This window comes from Botryllus schlosseri, chromosome 5, assembly GCF_051294905.1.
Source record: "Botryllus schlosseri isolate E-star chromosome 5, Bs_hap1, whole genome shotgun sequence".
NCBI classification, from domain to species: Eukaryota; Metazoa; Chordata; class Ascidiacea; order Stolidobranchia; family Styelidae; genus Botryllus; species Botryllus schlosseri.
Genome location: NC_137240.1, coordinates 26,653,131 through 26,674,726, shown reverse-complemented (window position 1 = coordinate 26,674,726; position 21,596 = coordinate 26,653,131). Strand labels below are relative to the sequence as shown.

The window sequence follows — 21,596 nt, the reverse complement described above, 5'->3', positions numbered from 1 at the left end:
TGAGTTCGGGATAGCGCGGACCCGCGCGCCAGCTGCGGATCGATATTTACAATTGTGGATGTCATGGGATGCCGAGTCAGCCGAGATATGAGTGAACATTTTCAAATCAAGAATCCTACACTGTATCTATACTTCCAGTATATATTCAATTTGAACCGTCCCGAGTCCGATACTCGTTGAACTTAGATTGATATTCAGGAACAATGTTTGAGAACTCCAATATACAATTGAACAACATAGGCCTTTTCATGTTACAATAAAAGCCAGAATATTTTCGACTGCTGATCTGCAATATGCTTTCCAATTCTCTACTAGTTGCTGACGATTAGGATACCCCTGCGCCGAATATTTTCGGGTTTATTTGAATATGAAGATATTATTCAATCGAATTTATATTTCCTATCCGAATCCGGTTCTTATTCACCGAAATTGAAATACATATCCGGCCGTAATCTAATTTTGCCCAAACGAAAACAATATCCGAGCTCATCTCTGGTTACTAGATGTAAGAGAAAAAGTTTAATTAGAGCGATTTCCAACAGTAAAGAATCAAAGTCAGGTATACGGTACTTTCCGGTACAACGTATTGCTTTCGCACACCCATTCCACCGGGTCAAATACAAAAATTCTCTTGGAGATATATTCCAAGGTAGGTTCTGTTTATATATAAAGGTATACTACCGTCAGATGCCTCGAAAACGTGGTTCTACATTCGGGAAAATCCTGGTTGGCTTCGCAGTTTGATGTTCTTGGCTTTGCGAGGTCGTGTTTTTCGCAGCTGTGTATTGTGTCGGCTTTCGCTACGTGGCGGGTTTAGTCACTAATCGGACACGCTTCGTGTCACGCTTTCAAGACGGTTGTCAGTGAATTCGACGTGTTAAATTTCACATGAGACATGTACTAATAACTACTAACGATGCATCAATATTGTAATACCAAATGAATGTTTCACCCAGCTATATATCCAATTTAATAATGTATTTGGGTTACGGTTCAAGGGAAGAATATAGGTAGGATTTATCTAGGATTAGTGGCCGTGAAGTGCCTAATTCGCTGGTAACCAGTGGGTATTATGGTACCTAAGTACGAGACAGTTCGATACTGGGTCCCACAGGTTGAATATGACTTTCGATACTTGTTCGAAACGAATATCTAATCCACGAAATAGTCCCGCTACACAAACAATCAGGAGATCGACGAAATTTAGGGACGACAATAAATCGATCCTCTGTTATGCAAATTGCATACATTAGCAAAAATTGCTACGCGCAGCATAACCAAAACCGCTCAGTAAATCAAACATACCAGGAAACGAACCGCATTTGTCAACAAAACTATGACAGCAAATTGATGTCGCCATTGCGCACTTGTCGTTTGAAAGCAGTACAGCACGAACTTCGTAGATTACCTTCATCTGAGTCGATGTTTTGACTTTCTCTTCTCAAGATACAGCCACATTGTATTTGCAACGGCGAAATTACCATACGTCTTATTCGTTCCATTTCTGATCATTGTCCATGATGATGTTTTTTCCTACATTTCTATTTTTGCTTATTTAATCTCAAGTTTTGAGTGTAGCCACTAATGTAGTAAGATACAATGGTCTTGGCTGGGTAATTTTTCAATTCGACTGTGTTCATGGTTCCGGAAGAGTTTGTTACAACGGAATGAGTGCAGTTTGGGTGCTAACAGCTAACGTAGTAAAAGTTGATCAAAGAATGGTCTATTGTGGTGAAATAATGTTCATCACGTTTCATATTTCTTCAAAAGCGATTTCGCGACAGCAAGTCAGCCCACGGCCGGCGTATTTACCAAACAGCACCGCCTACAATAGATTTGAATTTAACACGCTACGCAGCACCGCAAAAATCAACGTAACGAACGCAATTAGCCTGCGTGGCAAGGACGCGAAATGCAATTACCAACCTGTACTTTCGCTCCTTAATCTCTTCGAATCGGAACATCCATCAGTCATGCTGTCCGCGTGACGCCGCATCACGCCGCTCATGATCATATCGGAACCTGCGCGATAAGACAGATTGTCTCGCTATTGATTGCCTTTGATGGATAGCATCGAAGCAGCTGTGTGACCGACTATGTCCCAAGTTGGGAAACTATACAATTTTCAGCGTTTCCAAATTAGATTCGAATTAGAATTACTTGATAACGCACGCGAAAACTTGGGAATTAGAATAACAATACAATAAAAATAAAGTTCAGTTGATATCAATACAGAGTTCCTTCTCATAAGCATGACAACAGCAAATGCCTGTGCCCCAAGCACGGCTCGTTTCGCGCTAAACAATTCTCCTATAGCATTTTCAGGAAAACCGGAATCTAGACTTGATGTAAAATGAGAACATAGAAAACAGCTTCACAGATTACAATTAAACTACCGGCATTTCGCTATAATTTAACAACTATCTTAAAAATGTCGGGGCTCGCTAGTTGAGACCGGCGGATCTGATACTTTTCCATGCAAATCCAGAATTTTGCAACACGACGAAATTCCAAGTTGCCGCAATGTCAAAGCCTGAGTAATTCCGCGTCCCAACCCAGTAAAACCGAAGTTATGAATGCGAATCCGAATCCGACCTAAATCTTCAATTATTTTTCGAATTCAAGTAATGAATAATTTCATCACTTCAAAACACCACAGGATTCAGATAAAGTGAAAAGATAAGGAATCGAAAGTACGCGGAGTATTCTTTTAAACAAACACCCAGCTTGGTCGAGAACATGTAAATTACAGACATGTACTATTGTACTGTATACTGAAATTGTAATGTTCCATAAATCACACTCAAAATTATTGGAAATCCCACGCAAAATTCCAGTTTTGCATGAGCCGCGAAACCAAATCAGAACCGAATCCGACAGAAGCTTCTTATCCACATATTCGAATCCGAATCCACATCCAATGTCCGTCTCTGCTAGATGGCACGCGGAATGATCAGAAAGTATCGTTACAGTATGGTTTTACAATTAACTTGCGGGAAATTTTCTTCCATTCCGTTCAAATCCAATTCATAAATAGCGACCTCAAAACGCGTACCTAATCCAGAGTACTGAAAGTAGCTACAACGACATATGTCTAAATCCCATCCTTGCAGACTTGCAAGTGTATTAGAGAAGCAGATGATGTCATATCGCACCCATGTAGCAACCTACACTTATGTTACAGCAGTAGAACCCCATCACTCTTCGAGATTAAAATAGATCCGCGCCACAAATAGCACAATCGCGTTACAACTAACAGATTGGCAGTTTCCGATATGCAAATATCGAACTGACGGAATGCCAAAACACACTGACACGATTACCAGTAGCGGACAACTGGACGCGGGTCAATTTCTCGATAATAGATAGGTCAGCGCCCTGATGTGCATCGAACGTGGCACCTACTAACCATGACTCGCGCAAACCGCGATTCAACATATTCAAGGGAAGCATCACACATTTTTTCACAGCATTTTACACACTTTGTCCAAAATATATTTGAATTAGAACTATAGCTACAGTTTTCTCCAATTACATTAGAATTAGAATTACTGAATTCGCGAAAAACTGGGCTGGACATCGAATAAATTCAAAGAATGGCGATTGGCGAATGTCTGTACTCCTGTATCATTTACAGGAAAACCAGAAATCAGACTAGAATTAAAATCATATCAAGGAAACGTCTCATAAATTAGATTAGAATTAAATTATCGGCATTTCTCCCTAATTTAGTGCCATTAGAAACTAGAAATATCTCATTGTTTCATCTCGGCAAATCGAAGACGAGTTTATATTCAAATTTTTGCATCAAAATGTCGCGATATGGCTTCAGATCAAACACTATTCCAAACAAAAACAATTACGGTATCGTAAGATACTTCATTGCACTATGTTATCATGCCGATAGGTGGTCTCAACAGGTAAATGGTGGCACCTCAAAGAAAGATCAGTGTACGCCAAGGGTTCTCAAACTGGGGTAAGCAAGTAGGTTCAATTTTCGCAGTAATAATTTTCTGTCTCGACGATTTTGTGCCAAGAGAGAAAATAGATAAAGGGTACAAATGTAGCCTTAAACCAAAATGCTTTTACACATATCTAGATTCGTGATGCAATTAATGAACGTTTACACTTCTCTGTATTGTGTATATTACTAGTCTGATCCACATCAAATGTAGCAAATTTATGTTTCTCTACGGTCGCTGTGTTGAGTTTTGCGTAGCTTACTTTCGTAGATTAGTTTTACTAGAAGCAGGGCCACATGTTTATGAAGGCTGCCTGATCAGCGGTGTTGCAATCTTCAGTACAATGATAAGCAGGCTATAATTTATGGGGCGGCCGATGATCACTGTGAAGTGGATCTTATGACAAACTCATTCTGCATTGCGCTAGACATGGTTCACTGTAGCAAGGCCGTTAAGACTATCCAATATCCATCTATTATACCTAAGTGAGATGTAAGCCAGGGTTCTGTTAGCAAAAATTTAATGTAAGGATAGTATCCCCCATCAGCGTCTTTCGGCCTACGTTAATTTTTTTACAGTTACCCTAAAATCGACTTTACGGGCGTCGTAAATTTACTTTCGATTCACATCGCCTATTCTTGAAAAGGTTACGCCATGTAAATCGAACGGGTACGCAGTTGCAAAAAGTCTGAGAAACCTTGCTGAACGCAATGAGCTATACGCGCAAAATGCCGCCTTACTTGTAGGAATCGGAGTATTGGAGTGGGCCTGCATAAGCATCTGCCGCTGTACTAGTTCGGAAGGAATATTCGGTATTCTGCCAGGGGAATTCATCCTTAGCGGCATCCCCAGCGCCGCCGTCAAGGCCGCAGCAGCGGCGTTGATCAAAGCTCCGTGATCTAAAGATATAAAACAGTGGTATTTGCCGAATTTCTTGACAAAAGATACGTACAATTTTTCGATCTTCGCACACTTTTTGTATATACAGTACACATTTCCAAGTACACTGAGTCGGGCACTGCACGTAGACATTTCGTTACGGCAATATGGCAGCGTCATAAATAGGTATAGAAGGTCTGATCTTAAGTGAAAGCAACCTTCCACATATAAAGGGCCCGCACTGTTTTGCAATGCGTGGTTTTGTGAAATGATAGGTAAGCGTTCCAATTACAATGATTCAGGGGGCCGTGAGCTTGACAACTTTTTGCACGTAGTTCGTGACTAGGACTAGATACTATGCTGGACACATAGTCGCCAGCTTTCCCGCATAGGCCGTCGTGGGTAGGTTTGGACGAAGGTGCTGAACAGTTTTAGTAATAAGCACAATAAATTTAGAGGTCTGGTCGCAGACCATTTTCAAATCGAAATTTGGGTCGCGACCATGAAAAGCTTGGGATGCCCGGTATTGATAGTCGGACATAATGATTATGATCGATCTTAATAATACTAATCACACTGCATCAATGACTTTCTCGTCCAACGCATTATGTTTCATTGATTTGTGTAGCGTACTACGATTGGTTGCCTGTCCCTTTTCTGTTTCATACATACATAAAGCGTAGCATCCTAGAACTAGAAATGTATTTCTTTCGGTGTGTCAGATTTGGGTTGCGCAATAAATGGTTTGAGAACCGCAGACAAAGCAATGTTTGCAGTAGTTTCACAAAGGTGTATATTATGACGGGATCTTCAGGGCGCGGACCAAGCTTTCATGTGGGCAACATTTAAAGATTTATGAATAAACAATTATTGGACTGTTTATATCGTCAGAGTAGCACGGCGATGTAATTAATCATTTTAGATGGATCTGTCGACCATGACAAGAAATACGCGCTCCATTTCGGCTATCCTAAACTTCAAATGTCGGCCCGACTGGACTGCAGCTGTATTGAGTTAGGACTTCGGAAAGTCGTGTTTGGTGATTACAAGCTGGTAATCTGATCGCGTAACTGAATATCCAATCAATTAACCAATAAGGACAGAGTTACATGCGCATTACGGTGTTCGTCATTCGACTTTCAGTACGACGTCACAACGGTATGAAATATATGTAAAATATGTACCTTTTATGCCTCCACAAACAATATAACGCCAGTTCTGCACCACATAAAAAATGATTTGGTATTATTTCAACCGTACCTATCTCGTTGCGCTTCGTGACAATGTTGTGGGTTGGTTACGACTTCACATATATGTCATTTCCACTAACGTGTATAATAACTTTGTACTACATGTTTCGTATCCTGCGATACGGCCAATCGAGGTTTCAAGGTTTCCACAAGGTGTCAATAATCATTTTCATTTATCAATTAAATCAATCAATCAAAATTTAGAAAAATGTTCGGCGATTTGGCACAAAGGAGGGTGCGAAATACATAATTCGGATCAAATCAGTCATCAATTACCCAATCAGGACAGAGGAAACTAAATAGCACAGATGTCGATGGATGCGAAAAATCGATTCCAATACCCTGATTACACACGCATAAGTCACGTGACTAATTTGGCCTACATCTCAACGAAGAATTGATCTATACAACATGATGTAATATTTATAGCGGTCGGAATAACAACACAACGACAAAAATCTCTTGAAATTCACTGTTGCATATAACTTCCATTTAAAAGCGCGTGAAATCATTACAGTACGTCCTATACATGCGTTTTTACGTTCAAGTGCATTGTCCCACAACTGTATACTGGGATATGGTTCTGAAATCACTATACGCGCAAGGACCTAGCGAAAACACTGTTCCCTAGAACTTAGATCAGCTGGAAATCCAGTTACTTAATCATGTTATTCTGTTCGGAAACCGGACCCTTCTTCGTGAAAATAATTGTAACCTAAAACTCGAGGCTGCATAATTAGATGATATCGTTTCTCCCGTATTGCCATTGGATTACTGTATGGCATGAGAAAAATGAGTAGGCAAACAGATAAGAATAAATCAAATATTTGTTCTTGGAAGAGTCCTCAAATTCTGCACAGTAGAGTCTTTTCCTTCGCCAGTAACGCATTACTATGCAATCGTACTTTTAACAGAAAGTACAGAAGACAAGGTAGTGGCTACGGTAGGTTCTGATCTCACCCTGCTGTGAACAGTCGAACTTTGACGGGAGCTAATGGAAATCAAGAAATATACGTTTGTGATTATTAAACACACACGATAAACCTTACTGAAAATGCAATGGTAAAAACTGAGAAGAACATTGTTTTGTTCTTTATGTTACATTTTGACATACGGTTTTATTGAAACCCATTGTTACATGTTACACCCTGACCCAAACACAACTACGAGGAAAAAAAATTATCGAAAGAAGATGGAGCTAATATTCTTAACACCAGTTACCCAGTGATTCCAAAAGCGTGAGCTGCGGCACATTAGTGTCACATGACTACTTCGCAGGTTAAAATGACAGGCTACGTTAGGTATCACTTACCCGGCATGAGCCCAGGAGTTCCATACATCGGCAGTCCCAGTGCCGCGGCTTGATTAGCAGCTGTTGAGATGATCGACGCTGGGGTTTGCGGGAGGAGGGGATAGTACGATCCATTTGTAGATGTCGATGGCAGACAACCCATCGATATCGACGGCGAGGCGGTCCGTTTATTAAAATTAGCGATGGACGCTGGAACATGACCGAGTGAATGGGGGCTTTGAGCCATTTTACAATGTATTGTATTGTCCACAGCAATTTCAGTTTTGAACTATTAATATCCTTTTCTTCGACCTGTTAAACAATGGAAATGACATCCAGTTAGATAGGGGTAACCATTTCCTAAAATATGGCAAGACAAACCCTATCAATAAAAAGCTGCACAAAGGGGACATGCAAATCAAAAATAGAGAAAGCCCATAAACAGACTTGCACAAACTACAAGTTTAGTTAGTTAACGGTCAACTAACTGACCCTAGTTCTAGTTGTGGATTTGCTTCGGAATATGATCTAGTTGTTGTGTTTAAGTTATTTTTTTGCGGATTTTCAAAGTTCAAGTTCCAAGTTTTAACAAGTATGTAGTTCAGTTGTAGTCCACAATTTTCAAGAAAATTCATTAATTTGTACAAGTCTGCACAGAAAGAAATGTTGCTGTGGAGAGGATTGAATGTACTTAAATGTACTTAAATGTACAAGTGTAAAGAAATTTGCTTTGCTGACAACTGCCAACTGAGAGAAGAACAGTTGACATAGGCGGATATTATAAATGTATTGAATGCAAGACATAGTTTTATTGCTATCGACATTATAAGATAAATAAATTTACAGCAACAGCTGCTGCTGCCACAAATGAGACTCAGATCCATTATTCAAATGCGAAATATTCGTCACATGGAGGCTTTACATTATGTAAATCTTTGATTACAGTATATGGTTTATGCAATACGCTACTGATTGCATGATATATCCGACCATCAGAGACCAACACTCATTATGATATGAAAAATGACAGTATCATCTAAAATCCCATGATATCTTATGATTAGGGCGATTTTTTTGTACATGTCAAAAAAAGTCAAAAATTTTTACGAAGTCTAAATTTTTTTGCAACCTGCATTTCGTTTGTATCGTAGATTTCGCACTATCGGTGAATTTATCATATGACATTTTACAGCTTGTAGCCTACTTTATAGACCTACCATTATAGCTGGCTCCAGACTTGGACAACTAGAAAATTTTCAGCTTTTTCAAATTAGATTAGAATTAGATTACCGGCATTTCGCTCTAATTTAGTGAAATTAGACAACTAGAATTATCTAGTTGCCCAAGTCTGGATGGCCCATTATCTGCTCATCGTGAAGCATAAACATTCAAATGAAACAAATAGGGTGACATGCTGTTATGCTCAACGTACCGCAATATCCTAACTGAAGCAAGACTGTGTATGCATTGCATGGTTCTTATATAAAGAAGCGCGCGATGAAAGTTGTGATGTAGACAGCATTGTCAGAATGAAGCAACACGGTTTTTCACCAGCTGGGTACGTACAACTTCAGTGTTTTCAGCCAACAACTGCTACTGTTAAACGTTCTCTCTCCATTCTTGGCAAGCTACTTAGTAAGGACAGACACTTTCTACCCGAGAATGTAGGAAATTATATTTTGTTGTACTACAACAAAGTTTAATTATTTCTACTAGAACTACTAAAATTCATCATAGGGCCAGATTTCGTTAAAATACTAGTTTTTTCATGTCAACATACTTCGTGAGGACAGACAGTTTAAACCAGAAATGAAGATAAATAGTATAATTTTAACATTATGTGGGAAGACACCTAATTTGTATCTGTTCTAGGTCAAAAAAAATTAAGGTAAAAATGTCAAAATTTCAATTTTTTAGGTAAAAAAAATTGCCCTACTTATGATATAAGGAATCATAATGGGAACCAAGACCCTGATATAAAAATATAAGACTGATATGGCTTTTAGGGATTTATTTTTGTCACTCCTGAGAATCATTCTCATTTACATTGTCTTTGAACGCTGTTATATTAGCTATTACTAGAGACCTGCATTACATATTTTAATATACAATTGCGGTACTTACTTGGAGCCTTTCAGAACCGAGCAATGTAGCAAAAACTTGAATGTGATGTTCAAAGTGAATGATATCATCCACTCATGAGCCTATTGGCTGAATATGAAATACTTGTCCATAGCTAAGCTGTAGATAGAGGTATTGCGATTATAATTCCATAAAATAAATGTTTGTATGGTCATTGCAACAAGGCATCAAAAATCCTATATAGTCTTTGAAGTTACCAATGGGAGTAACCAAGAGAAATCAGCTGCAATAAATTGATGAGATTTCGAAACCAGATATGCTTTATAGAATATTCTCTCTAGTCACTAGTACAGACCTAACTAGAATATCATTCACATTCTTTTGGCCATTTATTTGTTTATGGTAGCGATTCTAAGTCCCACAAATGAGATTATGACAGCCAGTTGATAATCCAAATTCTATAAAAAGCTAATTCAGTACCAGTAACAATAACTCGATTTCTGAAAATTAGATACGCCTACACTACATACTGTATGCCACACAACCTTTATCATATGGTACATTCTTACATTCACATACATTCATTATTCCTTTTCAAAAGCACTTCGGGCTACCAAGTTTGATAGATGGTGGTGTCAGTGTCAACCCATAAAGGAAATCGCTAAATCGCACACAGGACTGCCTAAGGAATCATATCTTGGATCTGGCGCAAAATAAGCATCTATCACTACTAGACTCACTCCCTTATCTCGACTCGTTATCACAGAGTCAAGTTTCAAGCAGATCAACACAAGTAGACCTAAATTACATGTTGCAACGCAGCTTGGCAATTAAGTCCTGGAGAATAGACAGGCAACTTCAGCAAGAAAATAAGCCTAGATTGGCATTGTAAATTGCAAATCTGGTTCCAGTAATATTACTAACACATCACACATCCTCTGAGTCCATTGATATATTTATCATTTATATACACAGGTGTATAGGCCTAGTACTCACATTATAATAACATTTGTGGTCAAAGGACCAAGTATACAAGATAGGATAAGATTTTATTGCTACTATGCATAAGACGTATCCTCTAGATAAGAGAACAAACATTTCTATGGAACTGAGAGAGAGAGAGAGAATTTATTCGGTCCATGAACATTGATAATACACATATAGATAAATACAAAGCAAAGTATATATATTTCAGAACCAGGCTGTAGCGAAGGGATCGGGAGATCATCAAGTCAGCTACAGCCTGAAAGGATGGTTGTAATATGAAACTTATCACACAATATAACACATTTGCAAGCAAAAAATATAACATATACGCAATGTATCAGAAACAGATGAAAAACTAAGTGGGATCACAGTAGGTAACCTGAATAGACGAGATAAAACAATTGCACTGGCTACAGGAACACAAACTAGGCAAAGAGATGCTGATTGACACATTTATTAAGAATGTTCATATTTTCCTTACATACAATGCAAATTTACTTAAACCCTGAGATTACAGGGAGGGACTGATTTAGTTGATGAGCAGATGTAACTCAAGATCCTATCATCACATGAAAAACACCATAATGCGCTTGGCTAAGCTTTATAATAGCCTGTGTCCTGCATCTCATCACTAAATTGATGAAAATGGAGTAAAGATGGCACAGCTGACTACCAGAAAAATAAACAAAAATCCAAATGATGACAATACCGGCCATTGCATAATATAAATATCTCATCAAAATAGATTAGATATAGAAATATCAGATTTACTGTAAAATCATATTTTTTGTTTTGAGTATTTTTATATACTGTACTCAATCGGTTTTGTTATTTATGTTCCGGTTGAGGAAACAATAAAACTCTCTTTCTCTCTGTCTCTTCATAGGTCATTCAAACCCAATCAAGGGGCAGTAGCAATTGAATGGCTAAACAGCCCTGCCGGATGATAAAGTAAATGTCTGTTGTTTACAATACACCTTCAGAAAAGCAAACTCAAGAGTGGCATATTAAAATGTGTGTGATGGAAGCTAACATCTCACACATCCAATCAACATGAATATTCAATGGTCTCTCGGAGAACTAAAACACACCATTTCTAGATTGATGGGAATTTTCGGAAGCCGTAAGTGTGTCTGTGCATTTGCAAGGCAAAGTAAGGCAAACAAAAAAGACATTCTTGTAAGATCCTTGCTACGAAAGAGCTGGCAGCTACCGTATTTAATACAGTGCTCAAGCGCTACTGAGACTTAGCTTTGTCTATTAATGCACAAGGCATAGTAGCAGATGCTCACAATGATCAGAAACATGCACATTTCTTACTTTGTGAAGAGTGCGAGTGGAAACATGACTATAAATTTTCTATTGAATTTCGAATTCAAATGAATAAGGTTAATGACACACATTCAATTCCAAAAGACTCCTTTGCTAGCCTCCTTTACAAGTTACAACATACAAGCTAATGCAGTGGTTCAAAACACATTTTAAGGCGACCCATTGAGAAAAAATCAGATCGGTCAAATCTTGCAAGCAAGTAAATAGCCGTAATACTTTCACTGATCAAATTGCTTTGCAATTTTGAAGAAAAATTAGTTTGAGCACTAAGTTACGTTTCTTCAATATGGGCCATAGTGTACATATTTTCGAGTTTTGTGATCTCTCCACGTTTTCAATCACATTTATTGTTATTTTTTCGCATATGATACAAATATTCAGGCGACCTAGATTTGGGTTTCTACCCAGATATTGGGAGATACAGTTGCAATCCCCCTAATACACTGTAAAGATGAGTGTCGCAACTGATACTGGAGAGTGTTATCAATTTTTGATAGATAGGCCTACCAGTCACAGGCTTGCTTTGAATCACGGAGGACAAGTAGCTAATGGATACATTTGCACGGACCATCAGGTCAGGTCATCCATCATCTACAATATGCATCAAAACAGTCGGCGAGACTTGCGTTGTAAACAAGCACTAAAGGCAAGAGCTTCCGCAAGACGCATCTAATATGCATTAGCCACAAAGTGGAGCTTCTCACACTGGAGAGAATTTGATGTTGCTACGAAGTCGATCCCCTGTTTATCTCACACCAAAAATTTAAAATAAATAATTGCTAGAGAATCAAACTTCCGCATTGCTAATGCCATCGGGCTATCTCAGAGTGTCTCAGCTGACAATAAAATATTGATAATGCAATGCACATCACTGAATCAAGTTGGCACACTGTCAATCAATAAACATATATGTTATACATCAATATATTAAAGATAGCTAATGATGATAAGAATACACGTTAGCTACTGGCTGCAATATTTACGCTAATTATAAGGTTGGTTGGTGGTGCATAGTTAGTGAACCAAGAGATGTTAAATATCGTCAATTCATCATACTCATCCAATTTCAACAACCTAACGCAAAATGAAATCAAATGTAAGATATATTATTAAATTTACTTAAAATACACCCATCCATACAGAAGACAAAACTAAGCATCAAAATTGTTCAAGCGCTACATATACAGTCCAGCATGTACAGTCCAGCAACAAACAAACTCCTGTCTGCTATCATACTATAATCTGTGGTCAGTCGCCATTCACAAAAACCTAGTCCACACAGATGGGATTCCCTATTAGAAGCCTTGGACAGAATCAAGACATAGACAATTGAACCAGAGTGATAAATAGGGTCTGTAGTGAAATCTGATCCATGTCAATGAATGAACCGCTGTCGACGCCTCTGACACACCTCAATGCTGTGTGGGAGGTGGAGTCCCGGTTAGCACCACATTGTGAACTCAGAGCATTTTCACAAGCATACATTACGAATTTACGAACGCTATTTCTAATGCAATGCCGCTACCCGGTAGGCTACTGAATGCTCAAGCCGTTCAGTAGCATTGGTCACAGTAATATGCTGAGCTATTGCTAGCACTTTTCAAGACATATATCAGTTCAGCTGACTTGGAAAGAATTAATTAACCAGTTATCGAATTAGACTAATTGGAGCGAAATGCCAGTAATCCAATTCTAATCTAATTTCTACTTTTCCTGAAAATGCTACAAAATTATATCGTGTGAAACGAGCCAAGCTCGGTGTGCAGATATTTGCCATTTCTCGTGCTTATGAATATAAACTCTGATTTGAGATGAACGGAACTTGATTTTGTTCCAATTCAGAAATCATAATCTAATTTGGAAAATGTGTAGTTGTATTTCTAACGTAATTTAGAAAAGATGAAATGTTCTAGTCGTCCAATAATCTAGAATGAAATATTTGGACTTGACATAGTGTGAATAGAAATAGGTTTGACAAACATGACTACCAACTTTGATCCAGTCACATTTCGAAATTACACTTTGAAACAATCCTTGAAACTTACAACTCTATTCACGACTGAGTTTTCCGTTTATCAGTTTCAGTAAATACTATCGCGATATTTTAATGTGTTACTACACACAATAGAATCAATCAATGAAATAACACCTGTTGTAAATATTTCTATCTTGACAACCACTTATGCATACCGCGATCGACTTGTGACGCGATGAGTTAAATCGGAATATTTCAATCTATTTGTCGAAACCTTGAACAAACTATCAGGTTATTTTTTGTTGCAATCGAGTGATTCCCATACACAAAAGAGTAAAATACAAAAAACCTTGTCAAGTCAATCCGTTTGTAACTTACCCAACCAAAACAAAAAGTATCCTTACGAAAAGTAGTCAAGACTACGCAAGTAATCACTACAACCAACAAACATATCAAGTTCGGTTTAGGCATATACCGCCAACTCGTCTTATTGGAATGTCAGCAACTCTTTACGGTCATAGTTACAACCACATTATCTAATTTACCCGACCAACTCGTCATGATCATTCCTCAAATCAACACAAACGCGACCACCGACTTGAGTTAACCACAAAACGGCATCAAGTTTTTAATCCACTTGTAGCTGACAGATTATTCGAATACATCGATGGAGAATATTATTGAACTCGTCGATATTGTTACTTCAACAAATTATCGCTTACGCCGACTGCGAAAGTTAATATCGAATGGTAAGACTTGATCACATATTTGTTGAACACAGACATGACAAAGAACATGATCGGGATTTTATAAACTAGTCATATTACTTTTCACATCTATCAATATCAGAATACAAGTCATCAAACTTTTTTGTTAAATGTAACATAGCACTTTTGGAATCGGATTCGTTATAGTCGTACAAATTGTATTAAACCCAACATCAAAACAAAAGGACTTTTTTAGTTCATTGAAATCAAATCATTCGTCTTCGACTTGTGCTTTTTTAGATTGCCCGCAACAATTCGTTTCGAGTGAGTTGTAACCAAAGTCGGGATATCTTTGTGTCCACAGATATGGAAGATGAATATAGCTAACACAATCACGAATCGACGTTTCAGAGTATTTCACGGATGTAATAAACTTGTTAGTGTCACCTATCTAAAAGTACGCACGCGTTCGATTTCCATACCGACTGTTGCGATGTTTAGGATTCACTTACAATAACTACGGGTGAGGATTTTACATCAATGTCGTTACTGTCGGAATTCACAACAGAGAATTGAAACATTACACAGGGTGAAAATATCTCTTTGATATCAAAGCACTACACCAAGCACACGATTAATACTCAACTCCGCTCACACTTTCTATAATACATGCTAAATGTAAAATATCACGAGGTCGCACTCTAAGACTTTGATCATTACAAAAGTAAATTGGAATATGTTTGCTAGATGCATTCAAATCAGCTAGAAATGTCTGGTGCACAACAATCGTAATATCAAGGAAGTACTTGCTACACTATAATTCACTAAACGTGTTTTGTATTGTTGTTCATTTGTAGTATTGATTGTTTTTGAACCCTCAAATAATAATTCCCGACATGAAACTAAGCCGCCGAAAGTCGTTACCATCACAAAGAAACAATTTACACGATGTTTGCCAAATGTATCCTATAGTTAGGTGAACTGGAATTATTTGTAAAACACACTCTGGTAAAGAAATCGAAAAGATATCCTACACCTAAATCTGATAAAACCATTTTGCACTTTGTGTTCGTCAGTAGTATCCATTTGAATTTTTCCATTTCCTCTCGTCAAAGTAGATGTAATCATAGTCGCTAAAGAAATTACTTGGATGTGTTTGAATTCTAGACATAGTTCTAATTTACTCGACGCAAGACCCAAGAACAACCGTAGTTTACAACCGTGCACACATATCCAAAATATCGCACACTATGCTATTCCTAAAGTACAAACACCCGATACAAAATATTACTTGTTGTGTTGTTGCGGCATCATCTTCACAATATCACCCTCAATACAAATGATGTTTATGTGTAACATGCTATTGATTTGAATCACACCCACCTGACGGAGGAGGATTTACTCAATCTTTACAAAATGGATATTGACCAACATCACATCATCGGATTGTATCTGTTTTGTTGGATATGAGTTATGTTAGTTTAACAGTAAACAAATTTCACCCTCTTGGATTATGAATTCAATGCGTTAGCAGTCATTCAATATTTTGTTTGTGTCAACTAGTTACTTTGTATGTTACTCCACAACTCTTACAAAAGTACGAAGGATATTAACATCACACTAAGTAATTAACTTTACTCGATATTCTCGCATTACGAAACTAAAGAATGGTTGGTTAGACTCTACAAACTGTTTCGATATCACAAGACCTTTATTGTCTGAATGGGTGTTCATGTATCTTAATAATCAACACAGAACTAGTACGAACAGAAACATCAGAGAGTTGTTTACACAAAAGTTTGTATGTGTACAGTATGCGAATACCATGTGTAAGTCCAGCACAATTGCAGTATCCATCCGAGTTTAGTCAACACAAATTTATTACAACGGGGCCACGTAAACTTTCGTGAAAGAAAAGCATACTCACTTCCAGAGGGTTATGTCAACACCATAGCAGTAAATGAGCTACTCCAACAACAAAGTACATATGTTTCTAGCCACGGTCCTTACATCTTTCACATAGATCAATCTACTTTGCTAACGAAAAGTGCTGAGTCATCACATGATCGCTCTCACAACAAAACAGCTAGTAGATATTATCATTCAAAATATTCCTAACCCTTTACACACCAGTGACAAATCATACAACGAATATGCTTTGCGGGTCGAATTGTTGTTCAGTGTCAAGTCTACCTGTTGAAACGTACATTAAACAGCGCAATTCAATTAAAACCACGAATCTATTTTCATTTCGTCACATACAGAAAAATAAATTTTCTTTCTCCAACACATACTTGTAACCAATCGCTTTCATTAAACACACAACTTCATAAAAGTATTTACTTTCTACAACATAGACATTCCGATGTAGTCAAGAAATATTTTTATTAATCAAAAAATCGATTTCTGTTCACGGCGTTAGTGTGTGCATGTCATACCAGTGGGCCCCGTATTAAAATGGACACGACAGGACTGAATGTAAGGGGGGTAGAAGTCTATCACATCGATTTACATGTGGTCTTCGCCACGGTTTCAAAAAACGAATCATCTCTTTTGCATTGATCTAGACCGAGCAAGTTAGTTAATGGCCATGATTGTGTTTGTCATATGCGAATGATAGGGTTACTGTCAAATCAACATACAACAATCTTCTGACGATCATAATAGCAATTTCATTTTCCGCCCCTTCATAATTGTACAACTCGGTAACTACATTTAACAAGACCAATCACACAACCAGCGTTGAACACAAGATACCTACCCAAGTAAAAATATCATTCTGGTTTGGACAACTGACGTTTACCTGTGTAAAATTATCATTTTCACTTGGAGGTCCACCGTTACCTAACTAAAATACCATTGTCCTTTGAAGATTTATCGTTTACCCAATGTAACAAACCCCTTTTCACTTGGAAATCTATTTTTGCCCTGGATAACAAACCCCCTTTTCACTTGGAAATCTATTTTTGCCCTGGATAACACACCTTTTTCACTTGGAAATATACTTTTTCTCTGGGTAAGAAACCTTTTTCACTTGGAAATCTATTTTTTCCCCGGGTAACAAACCTTTTTCACTTGGAAATCTTTTTTTTCCCTGGGTAACAAACCTTTTTCACTTGGAAATATATTTTTTTTTCCCAGAGTAAGAAACCTTTTTCCCTGAGCAACAAACCATTTTCCCTTGGTAGTCCATCGTTCACCCGAGTAAAAATATCATTTTCTTTTGGAGATCCGGCGTTTATCCAGTGTAACAATACATTTTCACTTGGAAAAATACTTTTACCTAGAGTAACTAATCATTTTCTCCTGGGTAACAAACCTTTTTCACTTGGAAATCTATTTTTTCCCTGGGTAACAAACCTTTTTCACTTGGAAATCTATTTTTTCCCCGGGTAACAAACCTTTTTCACTTGGAAATATATTTTTCCCTGGGTAACAAACCTTTTTCACTTGGAAATATATTTTTCCCCGGGTAACAAACCTTTTTCGCTTGGTGATCCGTCGTTTACCTGAGTAAAAATATCATTTTCCTTTGGGGATCTGGCGTTTACCCAGTGTAACAATACATCAATACATTTTCTCTTGGCCATCTAGCTTTTCCTAGAGTAACAAAACCATTTTCATTTTGAAATCTGACAAATATACCTGACAATTTGATATTTTTGTATATTGTTACAACGGATAGCGACAAAATATACACCAACAACAACTCCAATACATTTGTGTAATCGCATATTCACTTGTGCTGATGCAACCCATCAAAATCATCGGTTACCCACATGCAATGGGCTGTTGTACATCGACGTTTATGTTTTTGGAAAATTGGACAATAGGCTTCGATAGTTCTGTGATGTCCGGGTTCGTGCTTTGGATTCTCCAGAGTCAAAATGTCTGAATAAAACACCTCCTTGACGATGGTTGGTATGTGGATAACGGTGTTCGGAAAACGGTTGGATTTATGTCACCCATCGCGATAACAATTCCAGGTCGAGTTTTCCCCCGCGTGTTTACTATATTGTGTCTTTATTGGTCATGTATGTCTCGACATTCCGTTTGAAATCGGAAACCCTGATAAAGTATGTAACCGGATCCGGATATCAACTCTGAATCGATAAACCAATGAACAATATTCAAAGTAAACATGTTACACCCTGTGTTTCCACGAAAAAATACCATCCATACATACGTCGCGCTTGTTTGCCCACATCAGTATACGCGTAAATGGAGGTGTGTGACATTGCATGCAGTGTGTTGGTATACAAACATCGATCCACAGACATTATCATAGCCGGTAGTTTTGATGTAGAGCGAATGTCATCACACCCGATAACAATGTCATACCAATAAGCCACTTGGAAAAATTGAAATAAGGGCATAGAAACATTTCACAAAATAGATTACCGGCATAGCGCTCTAATTAACCCAAGTACACAGCTACAATGATCAACTAGTTCAAGTCTACTATAACGATATTGTTAACAAGTTCACGGAGACAATGCCAAACAATTCAGATTAGGCAAGACAACTGCTACTGCGCAATGCGCATATGGCAACAGGCGATGCCGGGACAGAACAGATGTACTAATGCACTTGTACAATTGACAATACACGTTTAAACGCCATAAAAATCTACGGATATCTCAACATTCGTCTTTAAAAAATGAATGTCACCGGAGACTTTTTAATATGTAATAACCTCTTACGTCTTCGAAGACTGCACCGTTTGTAAACCGCTTGTGATTCGTACGATACGATTGCGGTATCGTACCAACGTTTCACAGCTACATCTACGAATGAAAATCACGCGAAAATTCGGAAATATTCTGGTGTTGATGCATCTTGACAATAGTACCAGGCAGACAATCTTGCTAAACTGACTACAAATGTTGTTCTTGCATTGAAAGTAACGAAATAAATTTGTTACATTCTGCAGACTACTGAAGATGCTTGAAAATATTACAACGTTGCGTCGACTCAGGGCTGTTTGAAGAAGCCACGATTGTTTCGTGGCTATGTGACCTTGACCATCTATTTGCACGACACCATATCCGAAACAGTAAGCTAGCACTGCGTACGCTTGTTCAAGGCTAAATTCTACACACCTGAAAATATACATATCACCGAACAGCCGGTACCCGCTACAACTGAATTCTCACAGAAAACGCATCGCTTTCCGAGACCCAATTACAGTATTCGGTGAACAGGATTTGTTCTTGTAATATATTTGAGACACAATTTGCCCGTTCTGTCCAAATATTTGAACTCCCATTTCTTTGTGAAGACTCGGCAAACATATTCCGCGCGACCATAAAGAGAGTCGAAAAGGAAAAAATTTGGACCACGCTCCAGATTAGATCAAGCCATTGTAACTACATTAGGACCATGAATCGAAATGTCTACACGAGTACAAGACATATGATATAATACATACACAATGTACACACGCGCATGCCATAAGCAACCATTGGCAGGAGAGGAGTGAACGTGGGCTGGAGACATATTATGGCGAGATACTGATTATGAAATTACAGTATGACTGCTATCACTGAACTAATGCACAGTATTTTGGGTGAATGATTAAAACACTCAAGCTTTATTAGCTCGAGTCCAAGGTCGTCACAAAAACAAATACTAACTCTGGGCAATACAATACGTACTCTAGGTAGCTTTGAAGGTTTCACTAGCAACGAAACGTGACGTCAGATCGCCAGTCAACAACTTGCATCTTAGCAATGGCTGCCTCTGCCATGCTGAACCAACTTGTAACGTTCATAAAATCTGATTCAAACAAAGTATCGCCACTTAGCTAGGGTTGCATTTAAAACACATGATGTTTTTAAAAAAAATCGAACGCTGTATAATTATGTCATAACTGTGTAAATACTTTCGAAAAAACATGCATTATAAGCCTACGGACCATTTGCACCCAATATAGTAACCCAAGAAATCGTCGTCGGTTCAACAGTTATCGCACGTAGATATTGATCATTGGTACGGAATGAGTGTTCTGATGATGACCGCCGACCGTATAAATGCTGCATAACGATGTAGTCCCAACTCCCAGTTAAGATATTTTGGTCTGTATATGACAGTGGTCGGGAGCGCATTTCGCTGAAAGAACCACATTCACCCTTTATTTTCAATTTTGAATGTCACTCGATTGTGACGTCACAATTAAGGATTCGTGACGTCATGACTAAAGCAACGCGCAATAAAAAACATGCCTTAAACAAGGGGCATGTTTTGAACACGTTTGTTTTAAATTGAGCTTTGTTTTAGATGCAACCCGGCACCTAGCGCAACTGCGACCAGAAGTTCCAACAGGCACATATTCTTTGTCCACTGTCCAATAGGGTATACGCCAATAGGATTGTACACAACTGGACACACCTCCCCCGCCAGCATTCCATAGCAAGCATGCATAGCATGTGTAGCATGCTACACCTCCCCAGTGTCGTGAAAGCGATTACAGCCTCGTACTGACATCTAGCAAACAAATACCAAGACCTAGCCTTCTATTTTACCGCTCAAAGGTATAAATCTGTCATCACAACCACATAAAGATTAGCACATGGACCGGCAACACACTCGCATAACCTCGCGACATATGGGTTCATAGAATTACTGCCTCAGCGTCGTTCTGATAAGAGTAATTTTCGCGTACTGGCGTGAACATTCCAACTCCATTCTCGCCATAAAGGCTAAACAAAACGAGTCAGTATCTTGAAATCCTCGTAATTTTACAATAACTAGACTGATTCTAATGATGTGTATACCGCTAAATTACTTAGGCCTAGCCTAGTATATACATAATTTATATATAGTACATACACATAAATTAGTGCTCGGTAAATTGCAGCTTGATGCTACCTCGCATCGTTCATGTGAAATCGAATTCTAGTTCGTTCCAGTTCTAGAACGCAATTCTTACAGCCTTAAAGATTCGCTAATACTGCCCCAGTATAGATATAATTTGACAAGAGTTACAGCATGATCCATTTGATCATACACAACTGGATTCGATATAACTCGAGTCCTGTTCCGGATACGACCTTTCAATTCAAATACTGACCTGTTTCGCGAGTATCCTAAACCGCATTGATTCAACAGAAAAATCTTCAAACTTGTTTA

The 21,596-nt window shown here is 38.2% G+C and overlaps 1 protein-coding gene across 3 annotated transcripts in view; it reads right to left on the bottom strand.

The window, feature by feature from the left end:
- LOC145439890 (retinoic acid receptor beta-like) overlaps positions 1 to 21,596 on the bottom strand; it is a 214,023-nt gene that overhangs the window by 97,353 nt on the left and 95,074 nt on the right. Inside the window, exons 2-5 of one of the 3 annotated variants that reach the window (XM_080317548.1) lie at positions 9,507 to 9,623; positions 7,404 to 7,694; positions 4,703 to 4,861; positions 1,927 to 2,022 (exon numbers count right to left, since the gene is read on the bottom strand). The exons of the other annotated variants lie outside the window; for them this stretch is intronic. Of the exons in view, the coding sequence (XP_080173674.1) occupies positions 1,927 to 2,022; positions 4,703 to 4,861; positions 7,404 to 7,629 (481 nt within the window). The 5' untranslated portion in view covers positions 7,630 to 7,694; positions 9,507 to 9,623. The remainder of the gene's footprint in view (positions 1 to 1,926; positions 2,023 to 4,702; positions 4,862 to 7,403; positions 7,695 to 9,506; positions 9,624 to 21,596) is intronic. 3 annotated transcript variants of the gene reach the window in all.